This window comes from Octodon degus, unplaced genomic scaffold (genome assembly GCF_000260255.1).
Source record: "Octodon degus isolate 3935 unplaced genomic scaffold, OctDeg1.0 scaffold00002, whole genome shotgun sequence".
NCBI classification, from domain to species: Eukaryota; Metazoa; Chordata; class Mammalia; order Rodentia; family Octodontidae; genus Octodon; species Octodon degus.
Window position 1 is genome coordinate 34891266 of NW_004524578.1, and position 22195 is coordinate 34913460.

At 37.7% G+C, this 22195-nt stretch overlaps 1 protein-coding gene across 1 annotated transcript in view; it reads left to right on the forward strand.

The window, feature by feature from the left end:
* The window catches only part of CUNH5orf42 (chromosome unknown C5orf42 homolog), a 137035-nt gene that overhangs the window by 14316 nt on the left and 100524 nt on the right, over positions 1–22195 (forward strand). The window contains exons 7-18 of the mRNA XM_023712733.1: positions 684–840; positions 1411–1514; positions 2853–3035; positions 5473–5722; positions 6205–6360; positions 6526–7286; positions 8339–8547; positions 8955–9035; positions 14202–14366; positions 17721–17894; positions 18549–18777; positions 20741–20880. Coding sequence (XP_023568501.1) covers positions 684–840; positions 1411–1514; positions 2853–3035; positions 5473–5722; positions 6205–6360; positions 6526–7286; positions 8339–8547; positions 8955–9035; positions 14202–14366; positions 17721–17894; positions 18549–18777; positions 20741–20880 — 2609 coding nt within the window. The remainder of the gene's footprint in view (positions 1–683; positions 841–1410; positions 1515–2852; positions 3036–5472; positions 5723–6204; positions 6361–6525; positions 7287–8338; positions 8548–8954; positions 9036–14201; positions 14367–17720; positions 17895–18548; positions 18778–20740; positions 20881–22195) is intronic.

Sequence of the window (22195 nt, forward strand, 5' to 3'; positions counted from 1 at the left end):
TGGCATGTGGTGCTGGGGGATTGAACCGCGGTCCCTGTGCTTTGCTAAGCTTGTTCTAAGTAGGTGCTTTAGACCACTGAGCCATCTCACCAGCCCAAGAACTGAGCTAGGGCCAGGCCCCCCAGACCTTTGTGCTTGCCAGGCAAGCACTTATTCTACTGAGCCATCTCCCTGGCCCCTTAAAAATTACTTTTAAAAGCTTAATAAAATAGAAAAATGTAGCAAAAGTGCATAGTGTCTAGAGAGTGAAATGAAGTGGTTAAGGTTTTTTTGCTTTTTAATTCCTGTAAGAATGAACGATAAGCAGGTATGTTTGGGGTTGGCATTGAAGATGGCTCTGCTAACAAAACTGTAATTCTGAGCAGCTTGTTTTAACTGAATGACAGTGCTTTTTGGTGCCCTTATGAAACTTCTGAAAGGTCACTGAGAGGTGTGCATCTGTAGGGCTTTAGGCGACCCCTTTAATGCTTTGTAGTAAACTGTATCAGTTTTAAAGCCTTTATATGAGCTGGATGTAGTAGCATGCCCATGATCTCAGCTATCTGCAGTGAGAGGGACACTTGAGCTCAGGAGTTAGACCAGCTTGAGCAATACGGTGAGACCTCATCCTGAAAAACAAATATCCTCAAAAAACCTCAAAATAAATGTACCTCCTGTTTCAAGTTACTGCATCACCTTTGTAGGTCATTGCCGTACTATGTTCACTGGGCACAAAAAGACCATCTTCTGTGTAGTCTAAATCCCAAATGTGAATCAGTAAAGTCAAGAGGAGCTTTAATTTCTTCCTTTTCAAGAGATGGCCTTACCTTGGCAGTGGCTCTCAATCAAAAAGACCCAAAGGTGAGTAAATACAATTGGTTTTGGAAAGTAACCTAGAAAAAAGGAATGTACTCCAGTTTTGAGATTTGTTTTCTTTCCTTGACTTCCTTGAAGAGTTTTTTCCTTTTAATTTGGATCTTTCATTCTTTCTTCCTTTCCTTTCTCTGCACATGCGCTGTGTGCATGTGCGCGTGCATGCGTGTGTTGGTACGGCATTGGAGATTGGACTCAGAGCTTCACGCACACTAGGCAAGTGATCTACCGCTGAGGTGTGCTCCCACCTTAAGTTCTTATCTTCTAATACCTTGCCATTGTGGATTGGTAAAGTTATGTAAGTTAGTTGCCATAATTTTCAAAAGCTGGGCTTTAGAAGTAAAAAGATGATTAGGGAAAAGGGAGATTAGAGCCTGCAGCTCTAGCTGGGGTAAAGGTAGACTAGAAAAAATGGCTGCAGGGGTTATTATTTTGTCACCAGTTGGGAAGGACTCCGTAAGTAGTTTACTTATAAAAGACCTCTGATTGCCAGGGTTTTAAGTAATAAAGACAATAAAATAGTTTGGATGATTTTTCTGTCTTTTTTTTTCCTTCTAGGCAACTCAGGTATTATTTATAAACACAGTAAATTTTGTTATTGTCTGTGGTAGCCTGAAAGGATGCAGTAATAAAAATCCTGTTGTTCCAGTTGCACTTATCAGGTATAAACTTGTATGTATTTCTAAGTATTTTATTTCATTTTGCAATAAAAGAAATATAGGGCTCTAATAATTTCATTGATATCATTTAGATAGTGTAATTTACCTTTAGCATTTGTATTTAATGATTCCAGTTTTGGTAGGGTTTTTGTTTTTGTTTTTTTTCCTTTGAATACAGGGTCTTACTGTGCAGTTGATTTGAGGCTGGCCTTGAGCTCAGTTTGTAGCCCACTCTGGCCTTGAACTCTTGATGATCCTCCTGCCTCAGCCTCCTGAGTGCTGGGATTACAGACATGTACTTTCACACCTGGCTGTGCTTAATGATTCCAAAAGTTGCTTTATATAAAGAAAGCTTTAATGTTAAGGAAAGGATGAGTGTGTTAGCAGATATGCCAGTGTATGTTCTTTTTCATTGTTTTCTGTATCTTCAGAGAAGTGAGTGCAATCATGTGTAAGTAAAACAATTTTCTGTATAAAAAGAAAGGCTAAAATGAAAAATCCTATACTGAGAAAACCATATTTAATCAGGGAAACTGGAGTTGTTATGTCCTCTTTTCTTTACGTGGTCAGTAGCATGGTAGTGAATTTTTTTTTTTTTTAATTAGGGAAGGGTCTGCAGGGTGTTCAAGGGTCTCACTAGTAGATCGGACTCGTAGTGATGCACCTGTTTACAGCCTCCCAGGAGCTGGGATTACAGGCGTGCCACCATGCCCAGCCTCCACTGCCATCTCAGCGCACCAGGGGCGGTAGTGATAGCTACCAGCTGGCTAATAGACTTTCCCAAGTTTTCAGGCATCTAGTTCTCCTAATTTTCCTCCCTTCCCCAGCAGTTCTTTTTGAGAAGTATTGCCGGTCTCCTTCATTGGGCTATTTCATGTGGAGGAGGTACTTTTTGTTCTCACGAAACATTGATATCACCAAAGAGTTTAGTAGTAACAAGAGCCATGTATGGTGGTACGCGCCTGTAATCCCAGCACTCGGGGCTGAAGCAAAAGGATCACTGCAAGTTTGAAGCCAAGCTGGGCTAGTAGTGAGTTCAAGGTTGGGTTGAACTACATGGTGAGACCCTGTCTTCCAAAAAACAAAACCCCAAGAATAACACCAACACCTTTGGGAGGAAGCAGAGCACCTATTAAATGGGGTTCTACCAACCTCAGAGGAGCTTTTCGCAAGCAAGCTTCTTTTCCCAGGAAGTCAGATTCAGATATGTGTGTGACATTTGCCTACTATCCATTCTTTGGCCCTCATTTTAAAAAATATCTCACCCCTGCTTGGTGTAGCCCATTATAAACTGTCAAACATAGTGTCATTTCTAAATATGTTGCCTTTTGCTCTTTCTAGGTCCTATTGGGTAGGTGACATCAGCTGGACCCATGATAATCTTTTTCTGGCTTGTGTTTTAAAACGTGGCTCCCTGGTTTTACTGACCTGCCAAGGTGAACTGCTAACATTAATTACATTTGGTTGCTCTATAGAGTTTGGGCCAGCAGAATTTATTCCACTTCATCCACTCATAACATATAGGTGAGACATTTGGGGAGTTCAGTTTGTTTCCAAAACTTTTTTTTTTTCAAAACTTTTTCTTTTAACCTGTGTTTTTTAAAATATCATCTTTCAAATTCTTTTGCTTTCTTTAAGCCTGTCGTCTCAATGTTTCTTATTTATAGTTTTCTTCTATTTCTTTTCGTGGCTTAATCCAGGTGAAAATTTGACATTGTGGCTATGTAAGTATACGTTATTTAAATATTCAGTAGCACTAAAAGTTAATCTCTTATGGTATAAGAAATAAAGATGTAAAAGGGCACTTATTATAATGATAGAAATAGCACTTAGATAAATTAAAAAGTCAGTTAACTTCACTCATAGTCTTTTTTTTTTCAAAGTTTTATTGATCAACAGATAGCAATGAGACAGTTTCAAATCAAATCGGAAGTACAGTTTCAACAAATAATACACTGCATATATTCTTCTTAGTGGTTATCACTCATAGTCTTATCCACTTTTTTTCTGAGGGAAAAGTTTTTCTTAATGAAAGTTTAGAATTTACTTATATCTTAATTTTTAACTGTGAGATGAAGTAGAAGTTTGGCTTTGAAGTCAGACATGATTTAAATATTGAATTTTTTTCTACTTATTAGTTCTTACATTATTCTTTAATCTTCTGTAGAGCTTTTGTGTTCTCTTCCGAATTGAAAGTGACAATTGTCTTTTAGCATTGAAGGAGTGAAGATTGTACATAATTTTAAATCATTAAGCACAGTTCTCATATAAAATAAGTTCATTTTGTTTGTCATTATTGATGTTATTGTATTATATATACACAAAACATTATTAAAGCAGAAAAATTGAAAAGGCCTTTGAAAATTAATTCACTTACTGAAAAGAAGCAAGTATATTCTTTATTATGCTTACAAAAAAACCCTGATATAGTACTTAGTTTTCGGTGAGAAAGAATGCAAATGGAAAACTGTCCCTTCCTGCATGGAAAGTATTTTTCCTGTACTACTTATGGTCTGTTTTAGTTTCTCCAATTCACCTTTAAAATTAATATTTTAGAATCTTTCCAAATTGATTTTTTTCTAATTATAAAAGTAACATTGATCTTTTAAAAAGACTTAAAATCACGTTTCAAAGCTAAATAATGTGGAAAATGAAAGATTTGTATTTCTGTACCTCAGAGATAATAGTATTTTAGTGTTTTGTTGTCTAAATTTTAAAAATATTTCTGTAACAGGGCTGGGGATATAGCTCAGTGGTATGGGTACCTGCCTAGCAAGTACAAGGTCCTGAGTTTGATTTCTAGTACCAAAAGAAAAAAAGATATATTACCATGACATTGTAATATAACAATGAGTTCAAGGCTAGCCTGCACTGCATAATGAGACCCTGTTGTCTCAAAAAAAAAAAAAAAAAAAATTAATGGTTGTAAAGATTCCCATGGTATAAATGTTCTTTTTTTATTTTTTTATATTTTGCACTATGGATCGAACTCAGTTCCTTGTGCTTGCCAGGCAGGCGTTTATGCCACTGAGCTCTCTCCCTGGCTGTAAGTATTGTATAATTAACCAATCATCTATTTTTGGTAACTTAATTAATTTAAAAGGTTGAGAGACTGGGTGTGGTGATGCATGCCTGTGATCCCAGCACTTTGGAGACTGAAAACAGAAGGATCACTATGAGTCCAATCTGTGTAGTAAGACCCTGTAGACCCTGTAGTAAATACATAAAGAAAAATATATATATATAAGATTGACACTTGAATAGTTTCCTAATCAGAAACTATGGTACATTTTGATGATTTGTCCCCTTTTATGCTTATAAATCTCAGACTTAATAATCAGTGATATTTACTAATCAGAATCAGGTATGTTATTATAATAGTAGGTATGTACATTTGTGTTGAAATTCACTCATTTAATTTTCAGATAATAAAATTTTTCCAGGGATATTGCTCAGCAGCATAATTACCTGCCTGGCAAGTGCAGGTTCCTGAGTTCAATCCCCAGTACCAAAAAAAAAAAAAAAGATAAAATTTTATTCACCATTATTCTCTTAAACATTCTGCTCCTTTTTTTTTTTTTTTTGTTTCTTGTCTTTAAATAAATATACTGATAGATCATAATTGCATTCCTGTAAGTATATATAAATATTTGATAAGAAAATTAATTTAACTTTTTAATAGTAAAATAAACTGCCTTAATTCTTTTCTAAAATGGGTCATACCGAGATTAAAAACAGTATCTGCTACAGTTCAGGAAAAATTTGAAAATACACAAACATTTCTAAGTCACTGTAATGTTTTCATGTCAGGTATGTATACATATATATTTCATATTTTGTGTGTGTTGTTACACTTGCTCTCATCATGATGTATGTTTTATTTTACTTTTTCTTTGGAATAACATATTTCCTTTAAGATCTTTCTGTTACTGATTCTTGAGTTTTAATGTTTGTTTGATAGGCCACCACAGTTTACATTTCAAGATTCAAATGATTCTGTGGATTCATCAGCTTCTGATGATGACCCTATGAGACAGAGATTTTCTATAAAAGCACACTCTTGGTTACCCTACCTCATCATTTCTGATGGGTACATGGTCACAACGCTTCGATTTCTTGATAACCTGTCTCCATCAGTGCTTATGCAATCACTTCTACTTGATTCAACCCAGAAGCTTGAGAAATCCTACCAAAGTGTGAGACTGTCTAAGGTATAGTCTTTTTGGTATCACTGCTAGAAGTTGCTGTGTTAGTGACTTTCTCCTTCCTGGGATACAATACCTGGCACAACTTAAAGGAAGAAAGATAGGTTTCAGTCCTGGCTTCAAGGCAGGACAGCGTGCAGAAGGGCATCATAGAGAAAGAGGTGCTCACGTTATGGTGCGAACACAGGAAGAGTGAAGGCAGTGGTGAGGAAGAGAGATCCTCATTCAGGCCAAGCCCCTCCAACCTGGCTCCTCAGGTTGGGCCCCACTCTGAACAGCAGGTCAAGCTGTCATGTCCCTGTGATTTAGTCACATCCCAAAATCCATACCTGTGATCGTCCAGAGAGCTGAAGGGACATCTAGATAAAAACGCTAACTAACACGCACCTTTTTATTCTTTTCAAAGTTGACTGTGAAATTTTTAATTGCTTGCAGTAGAGTTTCAGATTTAAATTTTGCTCTTGCAAATCTTGTCTTTTCATATCTAGCCAAAAGGCAAAGTGCTGAACTTGAGATCACTGGATTCCCTCAGGTCTAACTTATTAAAACATGGAAAAAATGAAAGTTCACTGGATTCCACTTTACCCAAATTTTTGCAGGCTGAAGAAACAATAAAGTTAAATGAAGAAACAGCAGATTTTCAGGTATTACTAGCTGTGTTTTGTTTGCTTTGAACAGTTGCACACTGATTTTATTCTAAAACACATTTCATTTTTTTCTCATTAAAGACAAGAGAAACTTGAGAACACCAGTGCATTCTAATTATAAGGTTGAAATGGTATTAAATGTAATTTTTCTCTTGTATTTAGAATTTTGAAGCAGAAGAAACTAATGAAGGCAAATACTTCCCAAACAACTTACTTCCTTTTTGGAACCAAAAAAATGATCCATTGTTTAACAGTGTCAAGGAAGGAAGATTGGAATTCGCCTCTATGTTTGATACAATGCATGCAAAGGATGATACCAGCGAGACAGATAGAACCATTACAGAAATATATTCTATCCAGAAAAATCTACTTGCAGCATGGACAATAGGGATTTCAAGAAATATCACAGAAAAAACCTTAATGTTAAATTATACAATCGTTTGTATCACTCATTTTTTCTATATTCTTCAGTTTATAAAATGTCCTTTCCCCAAACTTGACCACTCTTTAAGTGAGAGCCCAAAAGAAAATGCGTGGGTACTTTGTATCTTTCAACTTTTCCAGCAGTGTTTGTTGATCCAGTATTGGGATGTGAGATACAAACAAGGTGTGGGACATTTGCTAAGACTGACCTCAAACACTGTAAAGCTTTTGCTGACCCAGCAACAAAAGGACCAGTTATTCTCAGAGAAACTTTTAGCCTGTTTCTATTTACTCAGAATGGTAGCTGATAATTTAAATGGTATGTACAACCTTGAAGCTGAACTTATTTCATCATCAGCTGGTGGAAATAGAACAGCAGAACAAGATTTGTTGGTACTACCTATTTTTCAAATGTTTCAAAGCCATGGTTCTCAGGAAAACTGGTCATGGAACTCAATTTTCAAGATTCGTCCTCAAGGAACAAATCAGCCAAGCCACAGGTATAACTTACTTTTTTATTAAAGTATCATTAGATTTCCTGTATGATACAGTTCACCATTTTAATCTGTATAATTCAATGGCTTTTGTTGTGAAACTGTTACTACTAATTCTGAGATATTTTCATCTTTCCCAAAAGGGAAACCTTGTATCCATTAGCAATCAGCATTAAAACATTGTAGGTTTTTTTTGCTTTTTAGAATGTATTTGGTACAGGGTCTCATTCTGTAGCTCGGACTCATAGTGATCTTCCTGTTTTCAGCCTCCCTAGTACTGCGCTTACAGGTGTGTTCCAACACATCTGGTCTTAGTGGCTGGCTCGTCATGCCTGCGGGCAGGGCCTAGGCAGCATGTGGTGCCAGGGATCAAACCCTGGTTCCTGCACTTGCCTAAGCAGGCGCTTAGTCGGCTGAGCTATCTCACCAGCCCTTAAAGCATTGTTATTTTGTAAAATATTTAAGTGTATGTTTCAAAAAAAGATCATGTCATACCTGATAAATATGTAGTTTTTATTTGTCAATTTAAAAATAATTTTGGATTTATTACACATGTTGTACAGCACGCATGTTTTTAGTCTTGATAACCACCATATTAAAAGATTTTAGTTTAGTTAAGTACTATAGGAAAGTGATCTCAAGCTGACTGAGGTGGCATACACGTGTAATTCCTAGCTACTTGAGATGGGCAAAGGCAAGAGGATCATGAGTTCAAGGCCAGTCTGACAGTGTAGCAAGATCCTGTCTCAGAACAACAAAAACTTTAGGTGCCTAAAACATTTGCAAAGAGTTTTCATATGCATTGTGCATTTTTTTGATCGCTGGAATCTGTGCTATATTTATTTATTTTTTATTTTATTTTATTTTATTTTATTTTTCAGAACCAGGCATTGAACTTGCCAGGCAGGCACTTATTCTACTGAGCCATCTCCCTGGCCCCCTGTGCTATATTTAAATGTGACCTATATGTGTCATTATATTAGTGAAGAATATAGGCAAATCAATAGGCTATAAAAGGGCATATTTTGGTTTTGATGATTATTTGATTTTGTGTGCAGATTGATTGGTCTCTGGAGAATACTGTACCAAAAAACGTTATGGTATCAAGCACAATTAAGTCGAAGAATTCCTGAGGGTGACATACAGTCAACTGAAAAGATGACCCATGAAGTGGCTACTGTTAAGTCCCTGTTATGCCATCTACAGTGTGACTTACAGAGCGCTGGTGATCACTTGAACCAACCCTTAGCGCTTACCTCTCTTGATGGTCAGTATCTCATAAGCAATTTCTAGTGTTGTGAATAAGTGAATCAGTTACCTGGACTTCCTTTTTTTTTTTTTTTTGGCAGAACGAGGCATTGAACTCATGCCCTTGCGCTTACCAGGCAAGCACTTACTCTACTGAGCTAACTCCCTGACCCCTGGACTTCTTTTTTTTTTTTTCTTTCAGAACTGGGGATTGAACTCAGGCCCTTGTGCTTGCCAGGGAAGCACTTATTCTACTGAGCCATCTCCCCAGCCCTTGGACTTCTTAATGGGTTAAAATCATTTCTTTTTCAAAATAATTTCTGACCAATATCCACTGAATGTTTTTTTTCCTACTGAATGTTAAAACAATGTAAATTTTTAAAAGTAATGTAATTAACTATGATTGTTGATTTAAAACTTCCTTAGGTGAAGAGAGTTTTCTGTTAGGCTCATATGAAAAGGCTGTTCAGCTATGGAAGAAGGCACTTCAAGAAACCCAAGAGAAAGGTAATAAGAACTGATTTTCTTCTACAGAGCTTAAAAATGATTCCAAAGTTCAGCGTGCTTACAACATCCTAAGGCTTGTCTAAATCACTTTCTCATTGTGGGAACAGTGTCTGACACCCAGAATTTAAAGGAGGAGAGGGGTTTTGGCCCATAGTTTTAGTGCACAGTCCACTGGCTTGAAGGCAGAACAGCAGAGCAGAGGGGTATTGCGGAGGAGTGGTTGCTCCTCTCAGGGCAGCCTGGAAGGAGCCAAGAGAGAGCTGAAACCTGCCAGGTCACAGGCACAGTGACCTCCTCATCTCCACAGGCCACTTCTCCTAACAGCAAATCAGCTGTGACACCCCTGTGATCCAGTCATCTTCCATAGGGCCTCCGGGGACATCTGGATATAAACTATAATGATGCTCAAATGTAATACTTGCTATACAGGCAACTTGACTGTCCAAGATACATAATTTAAAATCTTTAGTTTTGAATTCATGGCACACAGTCTTTTTTTTAATTTTATTTATGTGTGTGTGTGTGTGTGTGTGTGTGTGTGTGTGGCCCGCTCAGCCCACCAGGAGGCAGGGCTGGCTAGCATGTGGTGCTGGGGGATTGAACCGCGGTCCCTGTGCTTTGCTGAGCTTGTTCTAAGTATGTGCTTTAGACCACTGAGCCATCTCACCAGCCCCCACACAGTCTTTTTTTGATGACGTCTAGTTAAGTCTCATTCTTAATTTTGTTTGTTTGTTTTTGTTTTCTGGGTACCAGGAATCAAACTCAGGACCTTGTGCTTGTTACTGAGACCCATAGCTTGCGCCACTGAGATATATCCCTGGCCTGGCCCCTAGTTAAGTGTCATTCTGTCCTTGTTTTTGGTTAATGATGAAATCTGTGATTGAACATTAATGGAGAAAAACGAGATTTCTGATTCTAAGTAATGTTTTTGTCATTGTAAGTACTGAGAGGGAAGCCTGATCAAATATTTCACTATCTTCTTACAGACCTAAAGAAACATGAAGTTAATGCTGCTTTCCCTTAAGTAACTTAAGAATTTTCTGTTAGTTGAACATATGATTGGGTTAGGTCTGATCTGCATGGAGATTTTTGTTAGAACACAGGGATTTGAAGTCTACAAACTGGTGGCTCGTGTAAGTTCTAGGGCTGAGGTGCAGCTGAGATGACAAATGTCCTTAGCTAACGACCTGGCATTAACTCTGACTGCAACTACGAAATGTCAGATTGGGCTAAGTAGTACATTTATTTTCTAGCTGCTATAGCTTTTTTGTTGTTGTTGTTGTTGTTGTTAGTAATTTTATTGAGAAGCAAATAGCAATGAGACAGTTTCAAAACTGATCAGTAGGACAGTTTCAATAATAAATATATTGCAAATTGTTGCCTCAGTGGTTATTCATTGTACAAGATGCAAACATGACATCCTGTCCACAAACACTATTAGAACAAATCTTCTTACTCATTGAATTAAGAGAAAGCAGCTGTATATCTATCCTATTTTGAATATACAGATACAAAATGGTCATTCATTTGTATGCCCTTTTTTTGTTAAGTGTTGTCAGAGAAGGGTATTCCATTGTCATTTAAATATTGTAGGTACATGAATTCAGCAAGATATTCCAATATAGTCCAGTAGTCCATAATAGTAGTGGGTCATCCACAGGACTGGCAATGTCAGAAGTTGTTGACCTGAGCCCTTTTTTTTTTTTTTTTTTGGTGGAACCGGGGATTGAACTCAGACCCTTGCACTTGCTAGGGAAGTGCTTATTCCACTAAGTCATCTCACTAGCCCCAACCTGAGCCCTTTACAGCCCAGCATACTAACATGGCCTTACTCCTTATACCTCATTTTTATACTTTTCTGCTGGATGGTTAAGACCAAAATAAAGCAAGATCTATATAACCTGAAATGTAACTTTTTTATCTGATAAAGTCAGTCAAGTCTCTTCAGGATTTATCCTGTAACCCTGTACTGCAGTTTGCACATCCTTTGTCAGTGTCAGCCATGTTGATGAGTCATGGCCATTGTTTGACCAATTTGCTCTCTGTGAAAGCCTGAGAGAATGTTTTCTCTCCATGTGATTCTCCTTAGGCACACTCTACATCATTCCTCTGTGGCCCCATAATCTCCTTGATCAGAAAGTTTGGGACACAACTGAGTTACATGATGTTACAGTACAGGTTCTCTTATGTCCTGAGTCCTCACTGACCTTGAAAGGCTAGGGGCCAAAATGTTGGCTGACCTTGCAGCCCTTCTTTTTCTCTAATTTTTGGTCTGCAAACTTAAGTTGTTAACACTCCAGAAGAGAAGCTTATTATTACCCTACGACATATGCAGTTGGGTTTAACCTGTCTGTCTGAATATCAAACATCTTAGGCATAACATGGAACAGGTATTTTCCATCAAGTATTGATATGTTAAACATTAAGTCCCTACAGAATATGAAGAAAATAAATATTAGAAAATATGAATAAACAATTACAAATTTTTACATAGAAATTTAGAAATCTAACCATATACAGCATTGTAGCAGGACAGTCCTGTGACTTTTTTTTTCTTGTCTCTATTTTTCATTTATTACTCTTTTTTTTTTGAACATTTACTTGAGAGACAGTATGGCAATAATTGGTATGTCATGACAACAGCTGTTATAGCTTTGTATGCTTTATTTATTCATCTACTTGAATCAGTATTTACTGGGTTCCTGTTGTGTACCCAGCACTGTTCTGGGTGCTAATGATAACAGAAACAAACAAGTTTACCTCCAAGTTATCCATAGTCATGGCTGCATTACACAGTAGATGGTTGGCCACTTGGGAGAGCACTTCATGCAGTCTGAGACTGAGGTGCATACACAGTTTAGGGACAGCCTAGAGGAATGGACATTTAAAATGGAGTAAAAATTGATCAGTTAAGGCAGCACGAGTGCTTTAACAGAAGATGTAGCATTCCAAAAACAAAAAGCCTAGAAACCAGGGCATTTTGATATACTGCGAATAATTTACTAGGACCAGGTTAAGTGACATAGCTACTTATGGTTACCATGTTGTTGACAGGGCTGTAATTTGTATGCTTCCCTGGCAGGCAGTTTGAACCACCAGTAGTATATGCATGACTGTCATTTGCATGACTGTCCCACTCGGCCACCAGTGGTATAAGCCACCCAGTGGAACTGTCACACATGTAGCACTGGTAGTTCAAGGTAGAAGGGATTTAGTAACTGGGCTGTAACCTTATTGTAAGTCAAGAAGCATCTGTGTAGCCCACCTAGAAAGGTCACTTTGATACAGTATGAGGGTCAAGTGCAGGACCATGATGTAAGGATGTGGGTTTTACTCAGAATCAAGAAAATTAGTCAGATGTAGAGACAGAAACAAAGCAGTGTCAAGGGTCATAAATTAGAGATCACATTAGATGAGTGTGTAATGATGGATCAAATGGGTTTCTGATTTAGTAGATTCGTTAAAAACAATGTAATGTAGTTCTCAGATATGGGAATTAGCCAACTGTCATTTACTGAAATGGAAAATTGTGAATGAAGAAAAAAATATTTTAAGATATTTGTTTGTTTATTTTTTTGAGAAAGATTTACTATGCAATTCGGTCTGGCCATGAACTCACTTCGTAGCCCAGGCTGGCCTTGAAACTACAGCAATCCTCCTGCCTTTGCCTCCAGAGTGCTGGGATTACAGGCATGTGCCATCATGCCAGATTTAGAAAAATGTTTTTATAACAAGTACCGTTGTGGACATTTTACTTATAACTGTAGCCATTAGGGATAATTTCTTGTATTGGAGACTAAAAGTGGCAGTAGCTTCATAAGAAGGTTCATTTCTCTTTCTTATGGAAGGAAGCCAAAGTAGGGCTGATTTGTCGTGGTATTTGCTCCATGATGTCATCAAGGACCCATGCTACATTGGGTTTTCTGCTGTGTTGTCCTGAATCCATTGCTTCCAACATTGAGGCCATTATATGAGTTAAACTGATTGCTGGAGGTCCAGCTATCACGTCCACGTTTTAGTCAGCAGACAGAAAGAGGATAGTTAGGGAAAGAAAGTGTATGCTGTACTTTCTAGCTGAATTGTGTCTTGTTTTGTGTGTCTGTGTATTTAATACAGGGTCTACAGAGTCTCACTAGAGACTCATAAATCAGACTGTAGTGATCCTCCTGTTTACAGCATGCCATGTGCTGGAATCACAGGTGTGCGCCACCATACCTAGTCACATCTCAGCTTGCCCCAGGGGTGGGGCCGGCATGGCAGGCCAGGGGATCAAAATCCCTGGCCCCTGCGTCTTCCTAAATAGGGGCTTTAATCCGCTGAGCTATTTGGGCAGCCCTTGAATTATATCTCTTTAAGAAGTTTTTTTCTGGAAGTTCTATGTAATATTTTGACTTGGCTTGTGATTACATCTAGTTAGAAATTATGATCTTGGTGGATTATAGCCCAAAGTAAAATTGGAATTGTTTACTCAGTAAGCACGGTTAAGAGGTAACCAGCAGACACAGTCCAAAACAGATATTTGAAGGCAGTTGTTAGGGGCTCCTTTCTTGTTGAACTGTAGACCATCTTTCTGATGTGCGAATGGTTCCCCAGTCGCCTTGTGCCGTGTTCACTTCTGTTGATCATTGTCTGTGTTTGAGATAGAAGTCATTAGTGGACCTCAGTACTGAAATGGTGAGAATTTGCAGGTCACTTTAGATAAAATTTAGTCGTCTTAAGGACTAAAAAAAAAAAAAAAAAGGAAATAGGGCCGGCCAAATAGCTCAGTGGATTAAAGTGCCTGCAAGCAGGCACCGGGGCTGGGGGCTCAATCCCCAGGCCTACCATGCCCCTGGGGTGCACTGAGAAAGCAGCTTAGACTGGGCATGGTGGTGCTGCCTATAATTCCAGCTCTTGGGAGGCTGTAAACAGGCAGATCACTAAGAATCTGAGCTAGTAGTGAGGCCCTTCCCTAAAACAATACAAAGGAAAAAAGAAAAATTTAGTTTAGAGTTTAAAATGAAAAAAGGTATTGCTGACCTGTTTTTAAAAAATATTTTATTGAGGCATAAATCATATAAAAAGTGTACATACGTTTATAGCTTGATTAATTTTCATAAATCTCACACTTTCCTCTAACACTAATCAAAAAGCATTTAAAGTGAGTTTAATTCTTTCTGGTTTCAGGAGGAAGGAGAACCTGTTTTCTTCAGATACGCTATTATCTCTCTCTCTTGTACTGCCATCTCTATAATTATAATTTAAATGATGCTCAAGGATTATGTGATCAGCTGGTAAGGGAAGTGCTGAGATGGTCCCAACTGCCTGTAAAAGAAAATGAAGATTATTTGGGTATGCCTTTATAACTCAGTATCTGTACTGTTGTTAATTGTGTTCATGGGTTTATACAAATAATTGCTTATATACAAAAGTTGGTTGTCCTGCCTGTATGGTATATACATTATATTAATTTAGATTCTAGACTGTTAACTTCTTAATAGCAAGGATCATGTGGAGTTTTTAAATTTTGTTTTGTCTGTTTTTAATCTTACAGGTTTTAGTAGTAATTACCTGCTAAATTTATGGAACAACTTTGTCACATACCTATTTGCTTAGATATATATACCCCACTATCTTTTCTTAATATATTTGTATATTCTTTAAATGTTACTTAAATTGATTTAGGACAGTCTAAAGAGCACTTTATAAGAAATTCTGAGTCTTTTCAAAATCTGTTTAAAAAGGTAGATGATCTAGATTGTCTTTCCCAAAAGATACATTTAAATAAACCTGAGAAAAAAAAAAAAAACAACTGGAAAACACAAGAGCTGGGGAGATGGCTCAGTGGAATAAGTACTTCCCTGACAAGCGCAAGGGCCTGAGTTCAATCCCCAGTTCCGCCAAAAAAAGAAAAAACCCAAAAACTAAATAAACCAGAGGAAAAAAAAAACAAAAAACAAAAATATACATATATATGTGTATGTGATTGGGCAGTTAATGTATTTACAATAATTTAAAAATATTAGACTAGTACATGCACACCATACATATGACTATCTGAAAGGCTCAACATAACACTGCTTTTTTAAAATTTGTATTAGTATATGTTTGTGATACATTAATCATGATAGTTGGTATGTATACAAAGCACATCTGTAGCATTATTTTTTATTGTATCAGAACCTTTTAAGTAAAATCCATAGCATTTTTTTGTATGAAATCCTAATCTTTTTCTTCTTAGTATTGTTATTATTTTAGTAGTGCTAAGTATTGAACTCATGGCCTTATAATGCTTGACTTATATATCTTTATTTATCTCTATGGAGCTTTCTGTTTTATAGTCCTTCCCCTTCTGTTTTACAGTCATCTTAAATTTAATATCATGAATATTTTCCAATGTCAATAAATGTTCTTTTAAAAATACTCTTATGAAAGTATCTACTGAGTGGCCAGGAAGATAGCTCAGGGACCGGGGAGATAGCTCAGTGGAATAAGTGCTTGCCTGGCAAGCACAGGGTCCTGAATTCAATTCCTGGTACCGGGAAAAAAAAAAAAAAAAAAAAAAAAGTGTCTATTGAAACTTTCATTGTTTCACATTTTAAGCTATAGCCATATAAAATTTTTTTTTCTTTCTTTTTTTTTTTTTTTTTTTTTGGTGCAACTGGGGGTAGAACTCAGGCCCTGGCAATTGCCAGGCAAGGGCTGATTCTACTGAGCCATCTCCCCTGCCCCATACTTTTTAAAAGTGTTTCAGCGTACCTAAATATTATCATTATAACATTTTTAGGGTAGATTCCTGGAAATAACTTCAATTGATCAAAGTACTTTTCTTTTTGTATTTAATATAGGGTCTACAGGGTCTCATTTGAACTCTTAGTGATCCTCCTGTTTTCATCCTCCCAAGAGCTGGGATTACAGGCATGTGCCACCACACCCAGTCTCAGTCATCATCTCAGTGCATCCCAGGGAAGGGGTCAGCACAGCACACCAGGGATTGAACCCTGGTCCTTGAACTCTGCCTAAGCAGACTCTTTAGTCCAGTGAGCTGTCTGGCTGGCCCTCGAGTACTGACTTTTTAAGACTTTAATTTCTGTTCTCAGGTTGCCCTCCAAAAGATTAAGTATGTATGAGTAAAAGAACTTCATATCTTTTTCAATCAATATTACTTTTTCACAAGTATCTTTACAATGACTTAGCTTTCAGGATAAATTGAATATACAGTAATTATTTGTTTTAATTTTTAATGATACTTATTGAAAATATGCTAAGCATATACTTATTAGATGAAAAGTCGCCAAGACTATGCCCCAAGTTTGGCAGTTTTCTAGGACTCACATGACTCAACATTGTGGTCATACCCAAAGTTCTGATTTATATAATGAAAGGCATTAAAGCAAAAAAAAAAAAAAGAGAGAGAGAAACATGGGGTGAGAGCTGGAGGAAGCCAGGGAGAAGCTTTCAGGAGTCCTGTCCCAGTAGAGTCACTTAGGAAGTCCTTGACTCCCCCATGATGAGGTGTGACAGCACATGTGAGATGTTGTCTGCTGTGCAGCTCATTAGAGACTCTGTGCTTAGGGTTTTAATTGGTGACTGATCACACAGCTCTCTTGTACAGAGCACATCACAAAGACCCATCCTCCCAGGGGTGAATAAAGCATTCTGCGTAAAACACATTGTTTTTGCAAACAGTGTGGGCCCAGGGAGCCATTCTGAGTTACCATGAAGCCAGGATCCCAGGTGCCAAGGCAAGGGCACATGTAAGTAGGCGTTTCAGGCAGAAAGCCTGAGAACTCTTTTCTGCATACCTACCTCATTAAATCATTGTAGTTACCATTTCATTTTTGTGGTATAAAGTTGCCATTATTAACATCATTGTGGCTTATTCAAAATTTAGCTCTGCAACTTCTCTTCTGGTACTGGAGATTGAACACAGGGCTTTGTAGTTGCTAAGCTACCCTCGAGGTGAACCTGAGAAATTTTGATGTAAAATAACTATCACCACCTCCCCATGGTCTTTTTACTTTACGCTTTGTACAGTCTTTTCACTACTACCTCCCAACAGAACCTGATACTAATAGCCCTTTACAACTAATTGGCAGATTTAATGGTATAGAAAAGACACCAAGACATGCTGTTTTGTGCTTTTTAGATAATCTTTATAGTAAATGCTACCTCTTCATCCAAAACAGCAAAAACCAACAAATGAAAGAGAAAACAAATGATGAAATGGAAATGCTAAGCTTGCGAGTCCGTCATGTCTAGATTAATTTTTAGAAATTCATTGATTTTTAAAAATAAAAATATTAGCCAGTGATGGCATTGTGACCCATGCTTGTAATCTCAGCATTTTAGAGACTAGGACAAGAGGTTTGCTGTGAGTTTGAGGCCAGCCTGGACTACATAGTACATTCAAGGCCAGCTTGAACTATATAGGGAAACCCTGTCCTAAAAACCCTAAATAAATAAATAAATAAATAAATAAATAAAATTATGAAAACAACAGTTTCTAAGTGTATGTGCTTATAATTATGAACTAAAAATTTTTACTGTCTTCAAGAAGTATGGGTGCCTGTCATAGCTTATGTAGGCTATTGGCGCTTATCTCTGAAAAAAATTATGATTTTCTTGTTGTGCGATGGATTTACGTATTACTAGTTTTCGGCAGTTTGGTCTAAATCTCCTTTGGTCCTTTGCTATCTCCTTTAGATGCTGAGCAGTGTCCTGGTGAGTCTGCTGGGACTGGAAATGTCCATCCTGAGGCAGCAGTCAGAGTGGTGCAGTCCATGGCTCGTTTCATGGCCGCATATTTCACCAATCAGCTGCTTTGTGTTTTGCCACCTCACAGTGTCAGTGTTCTTCCTCCACTTCATCTTAAAACTGGTAATATGGTGAATGAATAATTGTCTCACCTTTCGGGCACCTGGTATATAACACCATAACACATGACGATCATTATTAATAGCACTGTTCTAGCACACCTACCTGACATAGCAGATGCCAAAGGACTATTTATGAACAACTAAAACCTGAAAAAGGCACTTTACTTTCATTGAACATAGATTTTCACAAATTTTGGCAAATTAATATTTATAAAATATCATAGAGTGTTTTGTTTTGGTACTGGGTAAACCCAGTACCCAGAGCCTTCACACTGAGCTACATTCCCAGCCTTGTTTTCCTTTTTATTTTGAAGACAGGGTCTTGCTGTCTCACTGATTTGCTCATGCTGGGAATATAGAAGCTGCAGGTATAGCTGAGTGGTAGAGCAGCAAGCACATAGCATATCAGAGGCTTTGAATTTGATTTCTGAGTTCAACAAAAGAAAAACAAGAACACAGAGTTCAGAATGGAAATTTAGAGAGAAGCACACTCAGGTGGTTACATTTGGGCAGAACTTACAATGGGAAAGAGTCAACCACAGACACGCTAACCTGAGCTTATGCTAAGGTACCAGGGCAAGAACAAGCTGGATATGTTTGAGACACATGAGGAGGCATGAGATTGTAATACTCATTTTCTTTAATTTTCTCACAGAGCGGTCCCATCGATTTATTCCTCTGCAACACTCAAAGGTGGCCAGTGTTGTTAGAGATCAAAATCTCTCTAATGTGTGGACAGTTGAATATGCCCTTGAATTATTATTTATTGGTGGCCTAGTTCCAGAGGCTGTGTGGTTGGCCCATAAACTTGGAGATTGGAAGACATCTGTTTCAATTGGTGTGGCTTTCCAACTGTTCTGTAAACATGATAGCAATTCTGTGAGGTATGTGTTTTAAATAGCATAACAGTGTCACCTGAATTGTTTCTGTTCTTTTTATTCTTGGTATTTACATATGTGGAATTCTTCAAGGGACTTGCTTAAGAGACTTTCATAAGCAAGTATGTGCCTGCTGTCCACTGTGATAGCCACAAGCAGCTATCAGGCATTTGAAATGTGGTGAATGAGACCAAGGAGCTGAATTTTTAACTTAATTTTAACTAAACTTTAGGGGGCCTGGCCCTAGCTCAGGCCTTTAAGTGGCTGCTTCCACAAAGCTGTCAGCCTCAGGTTGCTGGAGTTCGAACCTCACAACTCTCCCGCTGGCCAAATGTGCCCTGAAGGTATTCGAGGAACAAAAAAAAAATCCTTAACTAAACTTTAATAGTTACATTCTATTTAAAACAGTGATTACTGTGTTGAGTGACTTAGTGTCTTGTTTATGTTGAAACATGTAATAATACCATCATAGGGCATATAGTCAACAAGAAAATTTGTCCCAAATAGAATCTGAGCTTTAAGCTAATTAAACAAATCTCGGTTATTTATTTTTTTTCTGACTGTTGTGGCACTATCATGTCTTTTACGTGTTTTTAAATTTCAGTAGTTGAATATATATTTGTTAAGTACCTGCGGTCTACAAAGCTCTATGTAAGGTATTTTAGTGTATAAAGCCTGAATAGAGGGCCAGTGAGATAGCTCAGTGGACTAAGCGCCTGCTTAGGCAAGCACAGGGACCAGGGTTTGATCCCTGGCACCGCATGTTGCATTGGGCCTGCCCCCAGACACACTGAGCTGGCCACCAAGTCCCATACCTATAACCCCAGTGGTGGAGAGGCTGAAAGCAGGAGGATCACAGCAAGTCTGAACTGCATAGTGAGACCTTATACCAAGTACTTAAAAAAAAAAAATATATATATATATAGATATAGATATAGATATAGATATAGATATAGATATAGATATAGATATAGATATATAGATATATCACAAAAGTTCTATGCTTAAGTTATTTATACTTTAATAGAGAAAATAGGACAAAACGTTATTATAATTTATATAGTATGATAAGAAAAGTATCCATGATACAGTGGGGAGAATGACAACATCAAATAGGGAAAAAGACAAGAAATAAGTATACTATGTGGAAGATGTTATTTGAGATGGGCAGTAACGGATAGTCAGGATCTTGCCAAACTGAATAGCAGTTGAGAAAGGGAACATTCTAAGCATGAGCAAAAATATTTGGCTAGGGGGCCGGGAGATAGCTCAGTAGAATAAGTGCTTGCCTGGCAAGTGCAAGGGCCTGAATTCAACCCCTTGTTCTGCCAAAAAAATAAAAAATAAAAAAAATAAAAAAAAAAAACTTGGCTAAAGCAGTTTTGGTTCAGTATAAGCAGTGTGTATATAGGGAAGCAGTAGGAGGTAAAAATGGAAAAATATGCCTGGCGCATGCCTGAAATTCTAGCGTTGTGGGAGGCTGAAGCAGGAGGATTTCAAGTTCAAGCTCAGCTTCAACAACTTAGTGAGGCCCTGTCTCAAAAAGGGGGGGGGGGGAGGCTGCAGATTTACCTTGGTAGAAAAGCACTAGGTTCAAATCCATGAAAAGGACATGGGTATTGGGCCGCCCTTGGGTGTAGCAGGGAAAACCTTGATCTTGGGTTTCCTTTTTAAGTTTAGGGTGAATAAGGACAAATTTTTTTTTTGTTGTTTGCGGAACCAGGGATTGAACTCAGGCCATTGTGTAGACAAATTAATTCTAATGTTCTTTAAATTTTCATGTTTCGTTCTTTATCTGTAAAATCTTTTCTTTTAAAATACATTTTAGGGCCAGGGAGATGGCTTAGTGGAATAAGTGCTTCCCTGGCAAGCGCAAGGGCCTGAGTTCAATCCCCAGTTCCGCCAAAAAAATAAATAAATAAATAAAATACATTTTAGATTAATTTTCCTTACTTTGATATCATTTCAGGTCCAAGAAAAGGGTTCTGCATCTGCCATTAAATATGACTCCAGCACAGATTTTCCAGGAAAAACTGCAGTGTTTTTTAGGTCAGCCTACCTCCTTGGAAGCAAAACAAGAAGTGGGCTCAAAATATAAAGAGTTTACAGGTGTGTTACCTATGTATGATTTGACATACATATCAGGTTAAAATGAATATTTATTATAAAAATCATATAAATATCTAGAAACATATTAACATTTTGAAGTAACCTTTATAAAATATAAGGCCGGTATTTATAGTCAAGTATGGGAATGTCTAAAATGGATACTAGCTCAAAACACACAAGGGTTAATAACTATGACTGATTTTCAGGTTTTCGATACATACCTTATACTAATCCATTTTTCTTAAAATGAGTTCTCATTATGTAGCCCAAGGATGTCTTTTTTTTTTCGGGACCAGGGACTGAACTCAAGACCCTGTGCTTGCCAGGCAAGCACTTATTCTACTGAGCTATCTCCCCAGCCTCCCAGGGATGTTTGAGCTCAATGGGCTCACGTTCTCTCCTGCCTCAGCCTCCTGAGTGGCAAGAACTAAAGGCGTCCACTGTCATAACTGGCTTATACTAATTTAATTTTGTTGTATTACCATCATTTTCTTTTGCGCTCATAGAATAATAGGGTGTTTTGCATGCTAGGCAAGCAACAGTACCACTGAGCTATTTACTTAGTGTAGGGTTTTTTTTTTATTAGAAACATTAAATCTGAATAGATTCTTGAAGTTATTAAAATGGTATTACAAAATTAAAGGTAACAATTGCATGTGCTCTATAGATTACCTAGGAATACTAAACAAGAATGTTTTACGAATGGAGTTATTTAGAGAAAAACTGTGAAGTCCTTTGAAGTCATATATTTAACACTAGAACCAGGACAGCAGTGGGGCACTTTGTGTTTCCTAGAGCTTTAGTCCTTTAAGGAATAAGACTTACAAATCTAAATTCCTAAAACAACTTTTCTTTCTTGAGAGAATCTATAATACTTAGAAATCCAGTTGTTCATTTTTCTTTAATAATTTTCAGCTTTTCAGTTAATCAAACTTTTAGTATGTCAAAGCTTGAGGTGTTTCTTGGGCTTTTTAAAGCTTCATTTGGGGGCCAGGGAGATGGCTCCGTAGAATAAGCGCTTCCCTGGCAAGCGCAAGGGTCTGAGTTCAGTCCCCAGTTCCGCCAAAAAAAAAAGCTTGATTTGACAAAAAGGACTGAAAAAGCCCCTAATCAGGAACTGTGTGCGGTGGCCCAGTCTGGAGTCCTGGCTACCTCGAGGGCAAAGTGGAGGATCACTTGAGCCTAGGAGTCACAGTGTAGCCTGCGCAACATAGCAAGATTCTAGCTGAGAAGGGCCAGGGAGATGGCTCAGTGGAATAAGTGCTTCCCTGGCAAGCACAGGGCCTGAGTTCAATCCCCAGTTCCACAAAAAAAA